This window comes from Oculina patagonica, chromosome 12, assembly GCF_052425735.1.
Source record: "Oculina patagonica isolate OP01 chromosome 12, crgOcupat, whole genome shotgun sequence".
NCBI lineage: Eukaryota > Metazoa > Cnidaria > Anthozoa > Scleractinia > Oculinidae > Oculina > Oculina patagonica.
In genome coordinates this window covers 9,056,336-9,077,192 of record NC_135769.1, presented here as the reverse complement: position 1 = coordinate 9,077,192, position 20,857 = coordinate 9,056,336, and the positions used below count along the sequence as shown (strand labels likewise).

Below are 20,857 nucleotides of genomic sequence, written 5' to 3'. Positions count from 1 at the left end.
TCGTGGCGCTGCCGCCAGGAAGGATCGATCCCCCATGGTAGCTTTTGTGAAACGCTTTGGGGTGCTCAGAAGAAATCCCTTGTTATGGCAATAATACAGCAAATACAAAAAAGAGGTACAGATGGACAAAAATTCAAGACGATTGAAACGGATTGCGATATAGACTTTGAAAAACTGTTAGACTGAACAGTTTTCAAAGTTGATCTCGTTTGTTTGTAACTTTTAAATTATAAGACCCGGGAGACATATCTGTTTGTAATTAAGCAATGGGTTTGTCATTTAGATCCATAGAAGTAATTCTTTTCGTAAACAATAGGTTTTACAAGTAATATTTGGTAAATCTTAATGAAATAGATTAAATGTAGACGTGATACACTCATCCCGTACTATTGTGCGTGTTAATAATAATAATAATAATAATAATAATAATAATAATAATAATAATAATAATAATAATAATAATAACAACTTTATTAACGTGTCAAATCTGTAGTAGCTGGGGGGAAAAGTCCCCTCTACTTATTGTGGACACCTAGCCTGCCTAACTAAAAAACGTAATTAATATATATATAAAATAGAAAATATTTATATACATTAAAAAAAATAAAAAAAACCTAAGTACAACAAAGGTAGTACTGTTCCATTTGCCGGGAAATTCTCAGCGGTTTTTTCAAACAAATGGAAAGCGCTCACAGAATTGTTGCCAGGACAAAAAGAAATTCTACACTATTCGTACGGACCGCTCGTTCTAATACCTTCGTCACAATGTTTTCCTTTGTAGTTTGCAGGACACTGGCAGCTGTATCCACCAACAGAGTTAACACACTTGGCTCCATTCTTGCAGGGATTGCGAACTCTGCACTCATCCACATCTATACAATAAGTGAGAAACAAAGAAATAAATATTTTGGCTAATAACAAAAACAACATCAACCGGAACTTTGAGTATTAATTTGACAAAATTATGTACCAAAATTATCAACATCTTATTGCAAACTTCTGTGTTACTATTTCAGACATCTTATCAAAAGAAATCATTTTTAACAGCACCAAATATCGAAAACAAATTTCGAAATTCCACTGAATTCCACTGAATCGTGTAAAAGACGATTTTACAAAATAGCTACACGTGAGATTTGACCAATAGTTTACATGGTTCTTGTGAACTTTGACATTTACTTCTCAGACTCTGATAAGAAATTTTTCTTGGTATTATCACGTATAATAGCTTACATCTTTACATCATTGCATCTTACACACTCAGTGATGATTTCGACGTTGCTGATCCTAGCAGTATGCAGGATGCGTGTCACATATCAACGTAGTAAATGGCCTAACTCACCACGAGTCCCTCGTAGCTCAGTGGTCATAGCGCCCAATCGGTATCTGGAGGCCATGCGTTCGCTTCCCGTCGGGGACCCAGGATTTCTCTTTGTTCCACGCTCGTGACATAATGAACATTTCATCTTTATCACAAAAAATTTAATTGCTTTGTTGTTATCGCAATCACGTGTGCTAAAAAAATCTTTAAGTCTCGGTAAGCCCTCGATTTTCTTTCACAAAATGATTGTTTACGGTCCACTTCTGTATCAAAACAACTCTGAAGTCGCAAAAGCTCAAACAAAAAATTTATCCTTCAAAATGAGCGCATCGCTTTTCCCTAGTTTATTAATTCAGTGACGTGCTATCAGTTATCAAAATTTATTTCATAGCGTCACTTCTTACTCCGCTATGTAGCCTCCCACGTGACCCACGGTCTAAAATCTTGAAACATCATCTATCCAAATTCGCCACAGCGATCAATTTAGCTTTATCGACATTAGTATAAAGCTAGCTTAGCGATTGTACGTACCTTGATCACAGTTCTTTCCAGTAAATCTGCTGTCACAAGTACACCTGTAGTCTCCGTGAGTGTTTGTACATCTGGCTCCATTCTTACAAGGATTGGCGGCACATTCGTTGACATCTGAAAATATTCAGATAAAACAGAGATCGTTTGGTTTATTACTATAACATAACTATTACGACTTAAAGTCACCTACCAATGCACAAATTGCCCAATTTGAAAATAATAAAGTTTGGTTCATCTTTAACAGAAGCTACGTAACAAGAAACTCTGGATTTGGGGACATAAATGTCACCTTTCCCGAAAGAACATAGCTAATTTGTAAAAAAAAAGGTAAAGCAACTTTATTTATACACGGTTTGTGTTTAAAGCTACAAGCTTGTGGGGCCGTGTATATGAAACAAATACTGAACAAATATAATATATTAAATAAACGTAACATGATTGAAAATCCCAACTGGCAGGAGGCAGACCAGTTGGCTATTTACAAGCATGACCGAGGATTTGAACTCGGGACGACCGAGAACAAATCCAGATAGTGTTCAGAACGGGACTTGAACCCGGGATCTCCAGATTTCAAGTCCGGCGCTCTAACCACTCGGTTACCTGCGATCAGGCGTATGATCTTAGGTTAACCACTTGGTCACGCTGCCTCCGCGTGTGTGTGTACGGTAAGTACTGCACACACTTCAAAAATAAGCCCGTCACCTAAGTAGAGCTTCAAATATTAAATTTTGACGTCAAAAGTAACGTGTATACCAGTACCTTTGTCGCAGTTCTGTCCTTGGAATTTAGCCGTACACTTACAAGTATAACCATCTCCATTTGGACTACACGTCGCGCCATTCTTGCATTGATTACGAGCCTTACAAACGTCTGTCAAAAAACACAGTTAATAAGCGGTGGGCCAGATCAAAGAAGACAAGCATGAGCAGAAGAACAAAAAACAAAAACCGTGATGGTCTGCTTGATCACGTATATAAAAAGAAACCGAGTCCAAGTTGATTTCGGTTGAAAAAAAAAATCGATCAAACAAACCAACTACAAAAACACATAAAAATCTGAGGCACGCATCAAAGTTAAACACATGCCTTCGATAACATTTCTGAGCTACGAAACTACTGGGAGTAGGTTAATAGCACGCGAAGAATGAATGAAGCGACTAGGTGAATATTTCTATCCCCCTATGGATGGGACTCTAGTCCATCGCAGGGTTATAGATACCCCAGCATTAAATTCGCTGGTACCTATTTTTACACCTGGGTGGAGAGAGGCACTGTGAGAGTAAAGCGTCTTGCCTAAGAATACAACACAATGACCCCAGCGAGGGCTTAAACCCAGACAACTCGAGCCAGAGTCCGGCGCCCTAACCATTAGGCCACCGCGCCTCCCATAAACAGCGGGCACAGAATGAGGAGTAAACGATTAAGGAACAAAAGGCACATAAATTCAATACATACCATGACCCTTGTTTCCACAGTAACGGAGGTGACAGTTAGAGGTCCTTGGCAACTTATACACGTAGAATGCCCCACAGTTACGGACACTGATCTCTATGTTCCACTGACAAACATTGTTGTTCCAATGGAAGCAAACCTTTCGCTTAACAACTCCATCATCTTTGCTAGGATGTTGTCCATTCATCCAACCTGGTGCATGAGTTCCACAATGATGTTTAGCTACTGGTGAAGTTGGCATTCTGGTGCCAGCAGCATCCGTGAAGCGGTACCACGCTGGTGACGCGGCAAGGTCGTTGCGGTCACACTTGAGTATGTTCCCTCTGTGTGCACCCGAGGCGCGATTGGCGTCACTGAGTTTGGTGTAACTGGAACATTCGGGTGGTGCTTCAAAAGAAAATAAGTGAAATTTTGATACTTCTTAAAACCGTAATTGGTCCTGCCGTGTTAGAATGAAAATTAACCAAGGTTTGCTTTCACTGGGGCAACAACGTAACTAAGAGAAATGAATAACAACTTTTATAAAAATAGCAAATTAAATGCTTATGGATCGAAATGATAGAGGTGTTTGTAAATGGTTCCATACATCTTTCGGTGCTCTAGCTGTAAAACGAAGAAATACGCCATTTTATCTGAAGTCAATAATTTTTACCTACACCTAAAATATTTTATGAAACAACTCATCGTGTACCATAAACCCAAGTTCTCGTAATCCTTGTTAATTTTTTGGCAAGTAATTATAGCCAGTTGGTTTAGGTTATCGATGGTAATCTCTTCATTACAGACTCGAACTCGGCAACGGTTTAAGATCAAATTAAGGACAAGTTTAGCTAACTAAGGGCCTTCACAGATTTGACATTTAATTGAATCTATTCGTTGTCGAAAACTAAATGTCATCGACAACCGATTCTGTCCAATGCAAGCATTCCACACATTGGAGTGTTAGTTGTCGATAACTAAGTCAGACCAGCGAGAGCTTGGGAGCTAACATTCTCTACGCTTGCTCAAACCACTGACCACTAAAAACGCGGTTACGATAGTTGTCGACAACTAAGGCAAAACAAAAACCTAGTTCTCGACAGCTGTTAGTTGTCGACAACTAAGCAATTTCGCTTTTCGAAAAGAGAAACTGCCTAGCCGTCGACAACTAAAACTTTAGCATTAAAGATGAATTCCAGTCCGTACTGCGCAATCTCGGCTGCAATGTTTATGTGAGCCTCACACGCCGAGGAATGTTTACAAGCAAAACTAAAAATTCCGCGACAAACTTACCTTTTTCTTCATTATTAACGCCAGATATCCTTGCAAAACAATAATAACGAGAAGCAGAACCTTGACGCTATTTCAAACCGACGTTTCAGCTCATCGGAAATTCTTGAACGAAACGAACTGTAATGGCGGACTAAAAAACTTCATGTATGCTGTCACCGAAGTGTAACGTTTCAACGAATTCAAAACAAAAACGAAAACAAACCCCGAGTCTGCGCAGTACGGACTGGAAATCAGCTTTAAGTGGTTGACAACTCGCCTCACACACTACGTTTTTTAGTTGTCGATAACATTTAATTGTCGATAACAAATAATTGTCGAGCAAAAAATGTCTAGTCTCTAGAGGCACTAAAGAATCGTTTACAAGTTGTGCTGGATGTTTTACCTTGGTCACAATTCTTTCCACTATACCATCGTCCGACACAGGCGCACTGATATCCTCCTCTTGCATTCTGGCATCTTCCACCGTTTTTGCAAGGATTTCTTACCGCACATTCATTGACATCTATCAAAAAAACGGAAAAATGTCTTAATTTGCGACCAACTTCAGTCGTGTTTAGATCTTGACAAATGCTTGTGAAGGCTGTCTGTTTTTTGTCTGTTATGTCGTATGTCGATGGAAACTAATACAAGTCTTAATGTCACGGATTTTTTGCCTGGACAAAAAGAAATTCTATACTATTCGTGCGGACCGCTCGTTACCTTCATCGCAATGTTTTCCTTTGTAGTTTGCAGGACACTGACAGCTGTATCCACCAACAGAGTTAACACACTTGGCTCCATTCTTACAGGGATTGCGAACTCTGCACTCATCCACATCTAAAACATTAAGTATAAAACACGAAAACAAATATTGTGGGTGACCACAACAAACTGAAGAAGATCAAGAAAATTTTTAAATTGTCTTTGTAAACGTCATTTTCTTTCACGATTTTTTTTTTTTTGCACTCCATTACTTTCAAGCTTGTTTGAGAACAAAAGAAAACGTCAGTGGTTGCTATGGTAACCTTTGTGCTTAAGTGACGGGTAAAAAATAAAAATTTGGTCATATTTGATCATTATGGTGTATTTTGGCAAAAATCGAGCATTGGCTTCCTTGATAATTTTAATTTTCAATACAACCACCCTTCGGCTAAAAAAACTACATCGAGCCTCCTTAAACAACAGGCTGCATTTGAAAAAGCTCAGAGCACAAAATTTATCTTTTAAAACGAACGTTTCGCATTTACCCATTTTCTATTTATCCCAGCATTTTTGGTTATCAAAATTGATTTAATAGCGTAGTCTCTTACTTCACCATGAAACCTCGGCTCCTTCTGCAGGCACCGAACACAGATGACGTAAAACAAAGGTAACACAAAATGAGAAACAATGCTGTTACAAAATACAAAGAATCACAAACAAACATATGACTTTATCTGCATGACTTTATCTGTGACTTTATCTGCATCTGATACCTACAAGCAGACTCGTACCCAGTCGCTTCTCTTGCTTTTTGAGCGGCGCGCAAGGCATCAAGGAAAGCTCTTTCTACGTCCTTCCCATCATCCTCTTCGAACGTAGCCAAAACGAAAAAAGAGTAACGACTGGGTACGAGTCTGACCTACAAGAAAGACCCGAAGCCTCTCACGTGACCTGCAATTCCTGCAATTTGCCCAAACTAAATGTCGAGACGTCAGCTTTTCAATATTCCCCACAGCGTTTAGTTTAGCTTTATCAACTTTAAGTAGAAAATTAATTTAACGATTTTACGTACCTTGATCACAGTTCTTTCCAGTAAATCTGCTGTCACAAGTACACCTGTAGTCTCCGTGAGTGTTTGTACATTTGGCTCCATTCTTACATGGATTGGCGGCACATTCGTTAACATCTGAAAACATTCATAGGGAACAAAGGTCATTCGACTAACAAATTATAAGACTTACGATCTAAAGAATAGGTAATTTTTGAAGTCTTATATCTTAAGTCGCATTTTTACCAATAAAATATTAAATCTGAAAAAATTATCACATTTAGAATGATCTACAACTTCTGTACTGTCAAAAACCCTTTTAATATGGACGTCAGAAAGACATAGCTAAGTGTCCATGTTTTAAAGGTGTCTGTATTGTAGAGGTAGACATCATATGAATTCTGGATTCTCCGGTACAAGTGAACCGTCCGCAATACGCGGTGGCCTAATGGTTAGCGCGCTCGCCTCCGAGTAGAACGACCCGGGTTCGAGGCCTGGCCGGGGCGCTGCGTTGTGTTCTTGGGCAAGACACTTTACTCTCACAGTGCCTCTCTCCACCCAGGTGTATAAATGGGTACCGGCGAATTTACTGCTGGGGGGTAACCCTGCGATGGACTAGCATCCCATCCAGGGAGGAGTAGCAATACTTCTAGTCGCTTAATGCTACGGAAACCGGGATAAGCTCCGGCCTGTATGGGCCACTAGGCTCGAAGCAGACTTTACCCGGTACAAGTGAACCGTCCGCAATACAGTAAAACCCGCATAAACGAACCTGCATTTTCCGCAGGTTCTTATGTAATTGGTGTTTAAAAAAATGACTGCAATCTCAGTAAGCAAATGCAAACCCTATTCTAGGTTATCTTTTCTCTTTTTACGCCCTTTTTAACTTTCTTATTATGCCCTTTATACCCTAAGTCAAGACCTTAGGGTTGACTACATTTTGTAAAATAAGAACCTGTTACAAATTTTACGTTAAAACAGGTTACGGCCTAAGGGGGTCTTAACGAAAAATCTTAGCCTTACAAGTTTTTTTACTGTATAGAGGTGTCAAACATGTTATACCTTTGTCGCAGTTCTTTCCTTGGAAGTTAGCCGTACACTTACAAGTAAACCCATCACCATTTGGAATACACGTCGCGCCATTCTTGCATTGATTACGAGCCTTACAAACGTCTGTAAAAAAAAACAGTATATGATAAATCAGATGAAAACGGACATTAAAAACGTGCAATAGTGGCGTGAATTTTTGTTGGTATTTGGGGCTCCCCCCTAAAAAATTTTTTTTTTTTTTTTTTTTTATTATTATTATTATTATTATTATTATTATTATTATTATTAAAAGGGCGAGCCCCGAACGCGGGAAAAACTAATCCTGCGTTCTGCTTGATCACGTACATAAAAGAAAACCGAGTTCAAGTTAAAGTCGGTTGAAGCATCGATCAAACAATCCAACTACAAGAAAGACGTAAAAATCTGAGGCACACATTGGATTCAAACACATGCCCCCGAAAACATTTCTGAGCTATGAAACCGCTGGGAGCAGGATAATAGCACGTAAATAAGAAAAAATAATTAAAGAAGTAAATAGGAATTTACAGCGGCACATTTACCGAGTGGCTATTCGTCCACTCTTCCACCGTTTCCAGGTGGAAATGGAATCAAGAAGTGTTGTTTTTTGTTGAGGGGGGGGGGGGGGGGGGGGGCGAAGGGCGCGGAGAAAAACCCTCGGGACAAGGACGAGAACCAACAACAAACTCAACCCACATATGACGCCGGGTCCAGGAATCAAACCAGTGCCACATTGGTGAGAGGCGAGCGCTCTCACCACTGCACGTTCTATTTATATCCGTAATAAATGGGAAATGTTGGACTTACTGTGTCCCTTGTTTCCACAGTAACGCATCCAACAGCCAGGCGTTTTTTGCAACTTGTACACGTAGAATGCTCCGCAGTTACGGACATCGATCATCACGTTCCAGTTGCAAACATTGCTGTTCCAGTGAAAGCAAACCTTTCGCTTAACAACTCCATCTGCCTTGTTAGGATGTTGACCAACCATCCAACCCGCTGCGTGTGTTCCACAGTGATGTTTCGGAACTTCTGAAGTAGGCATTCTGGTTCCAGCAGCATCTGTGAAGCGATACCATCTGACAGCCAGGTCGTTGCGGTCACACTTGAGTACATTTCCTCTGGGTGCACCCGAGGCACGATTGGCATCGCTGAGTTTGGTGTAACTGGAACATTCGGCCGGTGCTTCAAAAGAAAATGAGTGAAGTATTGTTATCATTTAATGCATTTTTCTTTTCCTTTCCACTGCTTTGGAAACATTTGGTCACTGACCATTTCGTCTCATCTCGCATCAGTAATATCAAGTTTTTATACAAAGTAACGTTGTGAAGTAAATTTTAGTAAAAAACTTACCATGGTTGCATTTTAGTACTTATGTTCTTTGTTCTTTTAGACAAATCTGTAAATAACTTAGCCTGTTAGGCTCTCGGTAGTTGGAGAAGAGCGAAAAACGCGGGCGAGCGAGGGAAAAAAATCAGGGAGACGAAGCCGAGCGAGCGTCCCCCGTAGTCTTTTCCTCGCTCGCCCGCTTTTTTCGTTCTTTCCCACAAACCGAAAGCCTGGAACAAGCTATAAATAGTTTGACGTCTGATATTGTGGCAGCGTTTCAATGTTGTGCTATTTGTTTATCATTTAGCAACGTCGGCAGAATACGCAATACTTCTCCCAACTTCTTTTAATTTAAATAAATTTAAAACAAAGGCGTAATGTATAATGTGTGTCGCTTACCTTGGTCGCAATGTCTCCCTGTGAACCATTTTCCTACACAAGTACATTTGTAACCACCCTTGGTGTTTTCACACTTAGCACCGTTTTTACAAGGCTTCTTCACAGCGCATTCATTCACATCTGCAAAGGAAAAGCAAAATAAACCTTCCTAAGTTTTCTGCCAACATCGTCTAAGACTTTCCTCCAAAAGACTTCGGGCCAACATCGGGAATCATCGGAAGTCTTTGGATCAATTTCGGAAATCTTCGTGTTAACTTCGGAAATATTCGGAAGACGCAGGGCCAACTTCGGAAATTTCCGTGTCAACGTCGGAAATATTCGGAAGACTTTAAGTCAACTTCGGAAAGAATTTGGGATTTATTGTACTGCTCTCGTCCAATCATGATCCTCTAATTTTGCTGAAGTAAATTTTGTTTGAGTGTACTATAATGAAAAACATAGTTCGGCATATTTTTACCTTCATCACAGTTTTTTCCTTTGTAGTTTGCAGGACATTGACAGCTGTATCCACCAACAGAGTTAACACACTTGGCTCCATTCTTACAGGGATTGCGAACTTTGCACTCATCAACATCTAAATAATAAAAAGAAAACACGAAATAACAAGTTGTTGCTAATAAGTAAAAAGACAAACAATTAAAACACTCGCTTTGATCACAATAACTCATGCTTTATGTACGATCTAGACATCTGGGCCCAGTTGTTCAAAGGGTGGATACCGATAGCGCTATCTTCCGGATGAATCGCAATCCAGTGCATAAGTATCATACAGAACCTTCTTGGCTATCCACCCAATAGTGATTTATCCGGTGGATAGCGTTATCCACCCTTTGAACAACTAGGGCCTGGTATATAGAGAATTGAGGTCATGTCTATCCCAGAGAGCGGAAAAATAGCATTGTAGTCTACAAGTAATTTCAGGTACGTTAGAGATACTAAGTCTACGTTTCACTAAAAAAAATGATCTATCGTACCTTGATCACAGTTCTTTCCAGTAAATCTGCTGTCACAAGTACACCTGTAGTCTCCGTGAGTGTTAGTACATTTGGCTCCATTCTTACAAGGATTGGCAGCACATTCGTTAACATCTAAAAACATTCATGCAAAAATGATGAGTCTTTCTTGGGGGAATTTAGTTAATGGCCTCAACTCTGTTCTTCTTTCTGTTCTTTGCTTTTATTGACTGCTGAAGTTATCTCAGCCGGGGGAACGAGTGAAACCCAAAAGGTTTCAGATTTTTGTTATCCAATCAAAAACCAGCGCTAGCTTGACCATTGCGAGTACCCCGAGAATTGTCACGTGCCAATATGACGCAAGTAAGTTGCGTCATTTTGCTCAGTAACTTTGGTGACAAAAGCCGCGGGCTCAGTCAGTTATCGGAGAATGAAATTTATCTTCGACTAGAACTTGTTCCCTGGATTGCTCTATAAGCAATGCTTACCTTTATCGCAGTTTACTCCTTGGAAGTTAGGCGTGCACTGACATTTTTGACTATCGCCATTCGGTTGACAAGTAGCTCCATTTTTACATGGGTTGCGAGCCTTGCACACATCTAAAAAGATATATCGTTAGTTATGTTCTGCACACGCTTAATACGTAAAGCCATACCAAAGTTATCACTCTGGCCAATCACAAAGGACACAGACAATCCATGAACCAATCAAAACTCGAAGCAAACACATGTAGCCGGCACGAAGCGCGGGAAAACGTGCGCGAGCGAATCACGATTGGTTTTGGTTTTACTTCTAGAGCAGTTTTCAATTGAGTGTCGTAAAACCAATACCAAAGTAATTAGTTTGACCAATCACGAAGTACACAGACAATCCAGTGAACCAATTAAAACTCAAAGCAAATACATGTAGCTTGCACGAAGCGCGGGAAAACGTACGGGAGCAAGTCACGATTGGTTTTGGTTTTACTCCTGATTGGCTGAGAACGTGGCGCGAGATTTTTAAGCCAATCACTAAGGGTAGTGATTCAAAACCAAAGCAAACGTAATTTACTTTCGACACTCAAGTGAAAACCGCTCTAATTGCCTGTGAAAGTAGCGCGAGTTTTTTTAAGCCAATCACTTAGCGCAGTAATGCAAAACCAAAGCAAACGAGAATTACTTTCGACCCTCAAGTGAAAAACGCTCTACATAAAATGTATGGAGAACTTACTGTGCCCATTGTTTCCGCAATAACGGAAGGAACAACCAGGTGTCCTTCCCAAATGATACACGTAGAATGCTCCGCAGTTGCGAATACTGACGTAAATGCTCCATCGGCAAAAGTTATTGCTCCAGTGAAAGCAAACCTTTCTCTTCACGACTCCATCTTCCTTTTTGGGATGTTGGCCATTTAGCCAGCCTGCAGCGTGAGTTCCGCAGTGATTTATTGCTACTGGTGAAGTCGGCATTCTAGTGCCGGCGGCATCGGTGAAGCGGTACCATTTGGCAACGGACGGGAAGTCCCTCTGGTCACATTTAGGACTCAACCTGCCTCTGTAGGAGCCCGCGGCACGATCAGCGGAGCTTAGCTTGGTGTAGCTTGAACACTCCTTGGGATCTAAAACAGAGTAATAATTATCAAGAAGTCGAATAGCAAAGCGAGTGACGTCGAGTCTCAGACAAGACTCAGACAAACAAACCGGAATTTAAAGCGGACGATTTTACCTCCCTAACACAATTTCCTTTTTCCCTATTTCTCTCAGAACACACTGATGTGTACTGAGCCTCGTGGGAACATTTTCATTTTCGAATTCATTCTATTTTTAGACCTCGCGCGTGCAGCGATTGCGGATTTTAATATACCGGATCGAGTTTGAGCATGACTGATGTGTTATGTTCTTGATTAAAACACTCTAGCAGACTTCCACGAAAGTCTCTCGAAACCCGTCCAACTTTCTCCGTTTTGTCTTCCTGACATTTTATTCTACTTCTAACAGCTCAAGGTTATGATTTGATTATGATTCGGGTCGCAAGAGACAGATTGTACAGAACCGAATTGTAATCGCCTAGCACCCATTCACGTTAACTTAGCTGAAGCCTTCTCAGTATTTAGAAGATCGGATTTGTAAGTCTGTACTTTGTATGTTAACTATTTATCTAACTTTTTGCTCGTTGATTAGATTGATCGCTTTTTGGCATTTTGTTTTTCACCGCTGCATGGCTTTGAAGGTTTGGAAAGTAATGCAACGTGAGAAATCACGTTTCACGTCTTTTTGTGTTGTCGTCCGCATTTCGTCTCTTGGAAATTACGTGAGAAATAGCTTTCTCTAAAAGCAATGATCAACATATCTACAGGTTAACATGGCACAGGAAGTTTCGGTGCCACATCTTCTTACCTTCATCGCAGTGTTTTCCAGTGAACCAGCCACCGACACACGTGCACTTGTAACTTCCTTTAGTGTTCTCACATTTGGCGCCATTCTGACAAGGCTTGATAACGGCACACTCGTCCACATCTAGGAAATTAGTAAAGGAAAGGCAAATTATGCTGGTGTTGAACTAGCAACTATCGAATCAAGATAATAGGTTTTCTTTGGAGGAAGAACTGCTGAAATGTAACTCCTAGTTGAGAGCGGTCTTGCGAGGTATGTTTGATATAAGATGATAAGGAGGTTAGTCAGTCAGGCGGGTCAGCAGGTATAGGCAGTCAGGTAGGTAGCTTAGTGATAGATATGTAGATAGGTTGGAAGGTGGTTGGGTAGGTAGGTTGCTTGCTTACTCGTTTGCCGGTCGTTTGTTTGTTTGGTTGATTGGTTCGTTGGTTGGTGGCTGGGTGGTTGATTGGTTCGTTGGTTGGTGGCTGGGTGGTTGAGACGTTCGTTGGTTCGCTGGTTGGTTGGTTGGTAGGTAGGCATTTTGATCCAATACTAGCCATAGTCTTTTGTCTGTTTGACTCGTACATTCGTTTTAAACAAGGATACCCCTGGTGGTTGACGTATTAAACATTAATCCTTGGTTTTTATTTGACGTTCACTGGAGACAATGAATGTGTTAACCCGGTGTCTGACATTTGCAGAATGCCGAAGGCAGAATGCAGAATTAGCCTGTTTACGGTTAGCTTTCAAAAATGGTTAAGGTAACACAATATATTCTCTTAGTCTGCATTCTGCATTCTGCGTTCTGCGTTCTGCGTTCTGCGTTCTGCGTTCTGCGTTCTGCGTTCTGCGTTCTGCGTTCTGCGTTCTGCGTTCTGCGTTCTGCGTTCTGCGTTCTGCGTTCTGCGTTCTGCGTTCTGCAGTCTGCAGTCTGCATTCTGCATTCTGCAAATTTCAGATACCGGTCTCAACCTTGGTTTTAAAATCCCCAGTGTCACTTACCTTCATCACAGTGTTTTCCTTTGTAGTTATCAGGACACTTGCAGCTGTATCCACCAACAGTATTAACACATGTGCCTCCGTTCTTACACGGCTTGTGCACTGTGCACTCGTTCACATCTTAAATGGAAGGATAAAACAAAATTGACCTCCTGCTAGATTATTCTGTCGTATTTGTGTTTTGAGTTCCTTATAGAAATCATGTTATCTGAGGGCAGAATATTGACCTAGTACTGGAGAATTCTGTCTTCTTGGGTGGTGAGTTGCGGTGAGTTGGAACTCTCGTTATGTGAGAGCAGCATATAAACCTACTGCTAGATAATTATGTCTTACTTGGGTGATGAGTTTTCTATCGAACTCATTGAATGGTGAGTTCCTTATGGAACTCATGTTATCGGAGGGCAGCATATTATTCTGCTGCTAGATCATAATGTCCTACTTGGGTGATGAGTTCCTTATGGCTGTGGGCAGCATTTTGAGTTTGAGCTAGATTATTCTATCTTACTTTGGTGGCGAGTTCATTAGGGAACTTATCTTATCTGAGGGCAGCATATTGACCTCGAGCTATATTATTCTGTCTTACTTGGGTGGTGAGTTCCTTATGAAACTCATCTTATCTGAGGGCAGCATATTGACCTCGTGCTGGATTATTCTGTCTTACCTGGGTAGTGAGTTCCTTATGGAACTCATGTTATCTGAGGGAAGCATATTGACCTCGAGCTAGATTATTTGCTTAGGGTGGCGAGTTCCTTATTGAACTCATCTTATCTGAGGGCAGCATATTGACCTCGTGCTGGATTATTCTGTCTTACCTGGGTAGTGAGTTCCTTATGGAACTCAAGTTATCTGAGGCAGGATATTGACTTCGTGCTAGACTATTCTGTCGGTGAGTTCCTTATGAAACTCACGTTACTTGCGAAATCACCATTAATTTTGTTTCCGGAAAATTGAATCTAAATTCAAACCGTTCATGGTTTTTTTGAGTTACCTGTCTCGCAGTTCCTTCCAGTAAATTTCGCTCCACATGTGCACTTGTAGCTTCCAGCCATGTTGGTACACGTCCCTCCATTTTTGCATGGGTTGTTAACGGCACATTCATTGATATCTAGTGAAATATGTTCACAGTTATACACCGTTTTAGAGCACTGCGTTGTGTTCTTGGACAAGACACTTTACTCTCACAGTGCCCCTCTCCACCCAGGTGTATAAATGGGTACCGGCGAATTTACTGCTAGGGGGTAACCCTGCGATGGACTAGCATCTCATCCGGGGTTGGGGGGAGGGGGGGGGGGGGAGGAGTAGACGCTTCATGCTACGAGAACTGGGAAAAGCTCTAGCCTGATGGGCCACTGGGCTCGAATGGAGACTTCACCTTTTTTATGCACCGTTAATCCTCTAGTTCACTTAAAGACAAAACAAGAGTAAACAGGCCTTATGAATGATAGCATCAGTTGCTCAAACTCCACCCTCAAGCCTGATAATTTCTACGCTAAATTCTCTAAAAACATTTGGCACCTTCATACCGCTCTTACATGAGTATTGATAAAATTTACCGCCGGAGATAAAATCTACAATTTTCAGTGCACTTTGAAAGCGAGGCTTTGGCGGTTAAAGTTATAGCTAGCACTGCCGTGAATGCCGTGAATATCCATCCTTATAACCCACTCATTATTTTTTGCGCGCGCTCATTGGACAAAACGCATCACGTGGTACCCCGTCCGATTTGATATCCGTCGCCCGAATTTGTAGGCAGGCACAAAACAAACGAACGAAGTCACCTTATTTAATTCTAACTTTTAATGAAATCAGAGAGTTAAAAATCACGTAAACCAATCAACTTACATTTGTTTCAACCACAGTTACGCCGGTTTTATTACGTAGGTTTTTTTCTATAAATTTACTGGCGATGAAACGCGTTGTAAAAATAAGTCGGAGGGTTATAAAATAAATAAACCCCTTTCTGGCTTGCTGGTGTATTGGAGGATAATGCCCTTGGCTGAAAGTTTGTCCTCAAAATTTCACAGTTTTCCTCGAAGCTTCGCTTCTCGGCCAACTGTTCATTTTTCGACAACCTTTCAGCCTCGAGCATTATCCTCCAATATACCAGCCGCCTGAAGGGGTTTATTTACTAAATATCCATCCACCATATTCAACTCCTAGTAGCGTACCTTTATCGCAGTTCTTCCCTTGGTACCCTGGTTTGCACTGGCAATAGTAGCTGTCATCTTGTGGTTTACATACACCGCCATTTTGACATGGGTTCTTAGGTTCACACACATCTATAGGTAAAAAGCGACATTTTAAAGATCTTTATGTAAAGAAGAATTCTAAAGAAATATATGACTGACAAATACGTTTTTCGTATATTAGAAACAATGCCAAGACAACTTATTTGTTACAGATTAAAGATAAAATTCCCTCAAAAAATCGTGGTTACCCCCAATTTTCTTTTTGTATTCCAACAGCGCTTGCTAAGATTAGCTTTTTCAGCTTAGTCATGAACCGTGCAAAAGATATTTGTGTTTAGGAGGCACCGTGCTTAAAGGGGGTTAAAGTGAATTTTTGAGGTCAAAACATATATCACAAACTGAAAATAGGAATTTGTTGGGATAGAAAAAACAACAAAGATGTAATAAAAAACGGAAAAGAAAAAAGGATGCTTAAAATTGGGCAACGAACAACGAACTTAAAAATATGTAGGTTACTTTTTTCAAGACGGCATCCGTGACGAAATTGAAGGTCGTAAAACCAAAACCAAAGTAATTACTCTGGCCAATCACAAAGGAAACAGAAAATCCAGTGAACCAATCAAAGCACAAAGCAAATTCATGTAGCCGGTGCAAAGCGCGGTAAAACGTGTGGCTTTGGTTTTACCTCTGATTGGATGTGAAAGTGGTGCGAGTTTTCTAGACGAATCCTGACTAAGCATTGCAATGCAAAAATAAAATAAATTATTTCTTTCGACACTAAGCTAAAAAATCGCTCCATTAGTAAGAATCAGTTACTTACTGTGTCCTTTATCGCCGCAGTATCGCAGGTGGCATGCCGGTGGCTTCTCTAGCTTGTACACATAATGTCCTCCACAGTTTCGTACTTTGATCATGACGCTCCATCGACAACAATTTCTGCTCCAGTGGAAGCAGACCTTTCTGTTGACCACACCGTCCTCCTTTTTAGGATGATCTCCCTGCATCCACCCAGGAGCATGAGTACCACAGCGTTGCGTGGGAACACAGGAGTTTGGCATCTTGGTACCGGCGTCTCCGACAAATTGATGCCATTTTCCAACCGTTGGTAGATTCCTGCTGTCGCATTTAAGGAAGCTTGTTCTCAAGACGCCCGAGGCGCGATTTGCTTCACTGATTTTGGTGTTCACGATGCATTCAGTAGGAGCTGCGTTTGAGATAAATAATAATAATAATTTATTTCTAGTGCATTACATTAAAAATCTCAATGCCCTTACAAGTAAAAATATTAAAAATTACAATAGGATAAAAATACTGAATTCTTAAAATCTAAAGTTCATTAAAAATACTAAAATTCATATAAAATACTAAAATTCATTAAAAAAGAAAAGAAAAAAAATACTAAAGATAAAGATAAATAAGAAAAGACGTGTCAATTTGGCGTTTTTGACGCAAAATTACAACCCTTTGGAAGGAAACTTTGCTCAATCTAAGCACATCAAAGGAATTATGCTTATGCCACGATGCATGTAGTCGTCTTAGCGACGAAACAAATAAAGCTTCAAACTCAAGGAAACGCCTTTAAAAAAATGGTTTCTACGGTATGAACACACCGAAGAGGAATTCAGAAAGCAAAAGGGGGAGAGTGATTAAAATTGGGAAATATTGAGACCGATATTGAAAGGTAAACGGCATACTATGCTTCGCCAATGTAGTCAGTCAAGATTTCGCATTAAGGACCTTCAGATTGGAGTGGGAGTACGAGATTGAGTAAGAGTGTTACTCTACAAAGCTAGTGCTTATGCTTTCGATTATCACATTTCACACCAGTCTCGTAGTCTCCTTTTCAACTGGTCAGCAAATGGAAGGAGTGAGAGCTCTGGGAACGTAACCGGACTGAAATCCAAAGTCGTACTCGTACTCGATCTCGCACTCGTAATGCCGACCTGAAGGTCCATATTTTGTTTCTTTTGTCAACGTCTCATTCAATACTCACCTTCATCGCAGTTCTTTCCTGTAAACCAGCCTCCAACACATGTACATCTGTACCCTCCTGGAGTATTAGTGCATTTGGCTCCATTCTTACATGGGCCACTGGTACACTCATCAACATCTTCAAAACAAAACAAAAAGGATATTTCTTTTAAGAAATATATGATTTTTTTAGCTTTCAATTGTGACGTTGTCAGAGAACTTCCTGTCATCCGGGATATTGCTTCATGGTTTCTTACATGAAAGTGAGGCGAGCGTGATTTAAACCCTATTTCGCTGATGTTCCCAACAAACGAAGACAATTTTCACGTCCCTATACACCCTGATTTATTATTATACTTAGCATTAGAGAGGGTTCTAGCTCACCAGTGATTGGATAATAACTTGTGTGTTTTCCTTAAGTAATCTTTCAATGATTTAAAAAAAAAGGACCACACCTGTGGCCAAAGGATCCCAAAATGGGAATGTTCTGTCCTAGCAAACAGAGCTCAGCCAAAGTAAGAAACGCACACAAACTTTACCAATAAGTTGTGATTAGTTTAGAGGGAGCAAGACACATAAATGAGCAAAAATAAAGTGTCCAAACGTATGCGACAACGGTTAAACAAACAATTCTCTGAATTTGCACAGAAGCCGGGAGAAAAACATTTTTTGACAAATCTTCACTGAATTAGCAGAGCCGAGGATAACATTTCTTAAAGTTACATTACGTCACCTCGAGGCCAAACTAAAAGCAAACCTGAGCTTCGACCAGTAGAGAGGCTATTTTCAGTCCCCAACAAACAGAGCCCAGCCAAATGGTTAGAAAAATGTTTTTTTTTTGTCAATGATACAATCATTGACGTTGAATGTGCAATCATTTTTCTGCCAACAGAGTCGACCTTCACATAAATATTTGATTTCTTCCGCATTCTCAAAATTTTCGTTGAGATAACCGCGCCGTTTACGAAGAAGATGTACCTACCTTCGTTACAATTCTTTCCCTTGAAGCCGTCTGGACATTTACACTGGTAGCCGCCAACAACATTCGTACACTGAGCGCCATTTTTGCAGGGCTTGTGTACGTTACAGATATCACCATCTGCAAAGAAATGCAAAGCAAAAAAAAAAAAATTAGTTAACCTTTTATGTAAATAAATGGCATATTACATGAAACTTATTTCGTTCAAAAGGGAAAACTTCACTGCACAGAAACAATGATGTTTTTGTGAAGTTTGATCTACGCCGCTGTTAAGTTATTCTATAAACGATTTCACATTTTAATTTTAATTTTTCTGTTTCTTTTAAACTACCTCCATACATAGGTTAAATTGAACGATGATTAGCGAATTGTGACTCTTGACTTCCCCAATTTGTGATGGGATGCGCAGTGGCCTAACGGTTAGCGCGCTGGATTCGAGCCGCAGTGCCCCTTGACAGGGGCACTGTGTCGTGTTCTTGGGCAAGACTTATTCTCATAATGCCTCTCTCCACCGAAGGTGTATAAATAGATACCGGGGACTTTAACGCAAGGGGGGGGGGGGGAGGGGGCAGGGGGTAACTCTGCGATGGACTAGCATCCCATCCACGGGTGAGTAGAAATACTCCTAGTCGCTTCATGCTACAGAAACCGGGATCAGCTCCAGCTTGATGGGCTCCTAGGCTCGAAACCAGACTTTACCTTTACTTTGGATTTCGCAGCTTGGACAACTTACCTTCAGTACAACCGTAGAACTCCATTCTCATGCAGATAGCTCCGGACCATGTCTTTGGTTTGACACGAACGTACTGTGCTACGATCGGTGGGTCGATCACCTCAGTAGCTAATGTGTAGCGATCACTGTTTCCTTGGAATACCTGTGATTTGAATGAAAGATTACAGGCGGTATGTCACACAATGTTAGGAAATTTTGGCACTTATCAACTGTTAGTTGAATTAACTGAAATATCACAATAACGGTTTACTACTGTAAAAGAATCAAAAGAAACACAGAAAGGTCAAAAAGGGGCATGGATGGGAAAAATTCGAGAAGATTAAAACGGATTGCGTTCGGGTAAACTTGAAAAACGTCGGCCCGACTTTTTTCAAGTTTATCTCAATTTGTAGGAAAGTCTCATTTACAATGCTTGAAAATCATCCTTGTTTGTCATGTGGCCATGATTTTGCCAATAAAACACTATTAGACTTTTGCTCTCCAATTTAAAGTTTAGAGCTCTCTATAAACGAAAATAAATAGAATTATCTAGAATACCGTGACCTAGTCCTTTCAAATGTCAAACTTCTTCCATTTGTTGCTGTTGCTGCTGCTGTTTTTGATGAACTTATGGTTTTTGTTGTGTCAACGTTCGCTTTTTACAAACGGCAATTTCATGTACACCCAATTTTCGCAATAGTCTACTTAAACTAGGTTTTTTGTTCCTTTTTAATAATATAATTAACAATTAAACTACGAGCCTGAGTTTTCTATGAGCGAATAGTCAACGAGGCGCAGCCGAGTTGACTATTGCTCATAGAAAACGAGGGCGAGTAGTCTAATTGTTTTAGTAGAACCTCTAAAGGATTGCAGTCCAAAACCTACAATATTGTGCACTTTGAAGGCAAAAATCAAGAAAATTTACCGCTTAAAGTGCTACGCGCGCGCGACTGTTTTCTATCGGCGATTATAGTTCACCACTAAATTTTCTCCGATTCTGATTGGTTTAAATTGAACACGTGACGCGATAGTGCCCGTCCGCCGGAGGGCACTATCAGCCCATAGTGCCTTCCCGTGAAAAATGCCCGGATCGATAGTGCCCGCCCGTGACTGTTTTTTTGTAAACAAGCTGCCTGCAGACAAAAAAACCCAACCAAATTTACTGCATTTAGTGGGTTTCTCGTCTGGTTTTGTTTCCTTTGTTAAATTTCGGCTTTCAATTGAGTTTTTTATCCTCAAAAGTAAAAATAATTCACGATGCGTGTTTTTGTATGTGCGCGCGGAAGAAAATTTAGTGGTGAACAATAAAGACAAAAGAGTGTTTCTGTCTCGGAACTATCGGTCTGATAGTTGCCCCTTGGAAATTTGATGTTCTTAAAACTAGCATATTTGCCCTAATATTTGTTTTAAGAACATCAAATTTCCGCGGGGCAACTATCAGCCGATAGTTCCTCGACAGAAACACTCTATTGTTAAAATAGAAAACAGTGGTAGAACCAATCAGATTCACGGATTTCCAATAGAACACAGCTGAGTTTCTACTAATCCGTGTTATTAAAATCTAGCCATGGTATATTGCAATTCCCGAGGTTTGATTGGTT

The 20,857-nt window shown here is 40.5% G+C and overlaps 1 protein-coding gene across 3 annotated transcripts in view; it reads right to left on the bottom strand.

The window, feature by feature from the left end:
- LOC144633234 (uncharacterized) overlaps positions 1-20,857 on the bottom strand; it is a 47,427-nt gene that overhangs the window by 11,069 nt on the left and 15,501 nt on the right. The window contains exons 15-36 of one of the 3 annotated variants that reach the window (XM_078492059.1): positions 19,278-19,419; positions 18,548-18,664; positions 17,588-17,704; positions 16,415-16,798; positions 15,574-15,684; positions 14,394-14,510; positions 13,409-13,525; positions 12,428-12,547; positions 11,263-11,649; positions 10,542-10,652; positions 10,075-10,188; positions 9,558-9,674; positions 9,101-9,220; positions 8,180-8,557; positions 7,367-7,477; positions 6,329-6,442; positions 5,275-5,391; positions 4,958-5,077; positions 3,307-3,690; positions 2,612-2,722; positions 1,853-1,966; positions 756-872 (exon numbers count right to left, since the gene is read on the bottom strand). In XM_078492059.1, the coding sequence (XP_078348185.1) occupies positions 756-872; positions 1,853-1,966; positions 2,612-2,722; positions 3,307-3,690; positions 4,958-5,077; positions 5,275-5,391; positions 6,329-6,442; positions 7,367-7,477; positions 8,180-8,557; positions 9,101-9,220; positions 9,558-9,674; positions 10,075-10,188; positions 10,542-10,652; positions 11,263-11,649; positions 12,428-12,547; positions 13,409-13,525; positions 14,394-14,510; positions 15,574-15,684; positions 16,415-16,798; positions 17,588-17,704; positions 18,548-18,664; positions 19,278-19,419 (3,640 nt within the window). The remainder of the gene's footprint in view (positions 1-755; positions 873-1,852; positions 1,967-2,611; positions 2,723-3,306; positions 3,691-4,957; positions 5,078-5,274; positions 5,392-6,328; positions 6,443-7,366; positions 7,478-8,179; positions 8,558-9,100; positions 9,221-9,557; positions 9,675-10,074; positions 10,189-10,541; positions 10,653-11,262; positions 11,650-12,427; positions 12,548-13,408; positions 13,526-14,393; positions 14,511-15,573; positions 15,685-16,414; positions 16,799-17,587; positions 17,705-18,547; positions 18,665-19,277; positions 19,420-20,857) is intronic. The other 2 variants (XM_078492060.1, XM_078492061.1) reach the window with 2 other exon arrangements.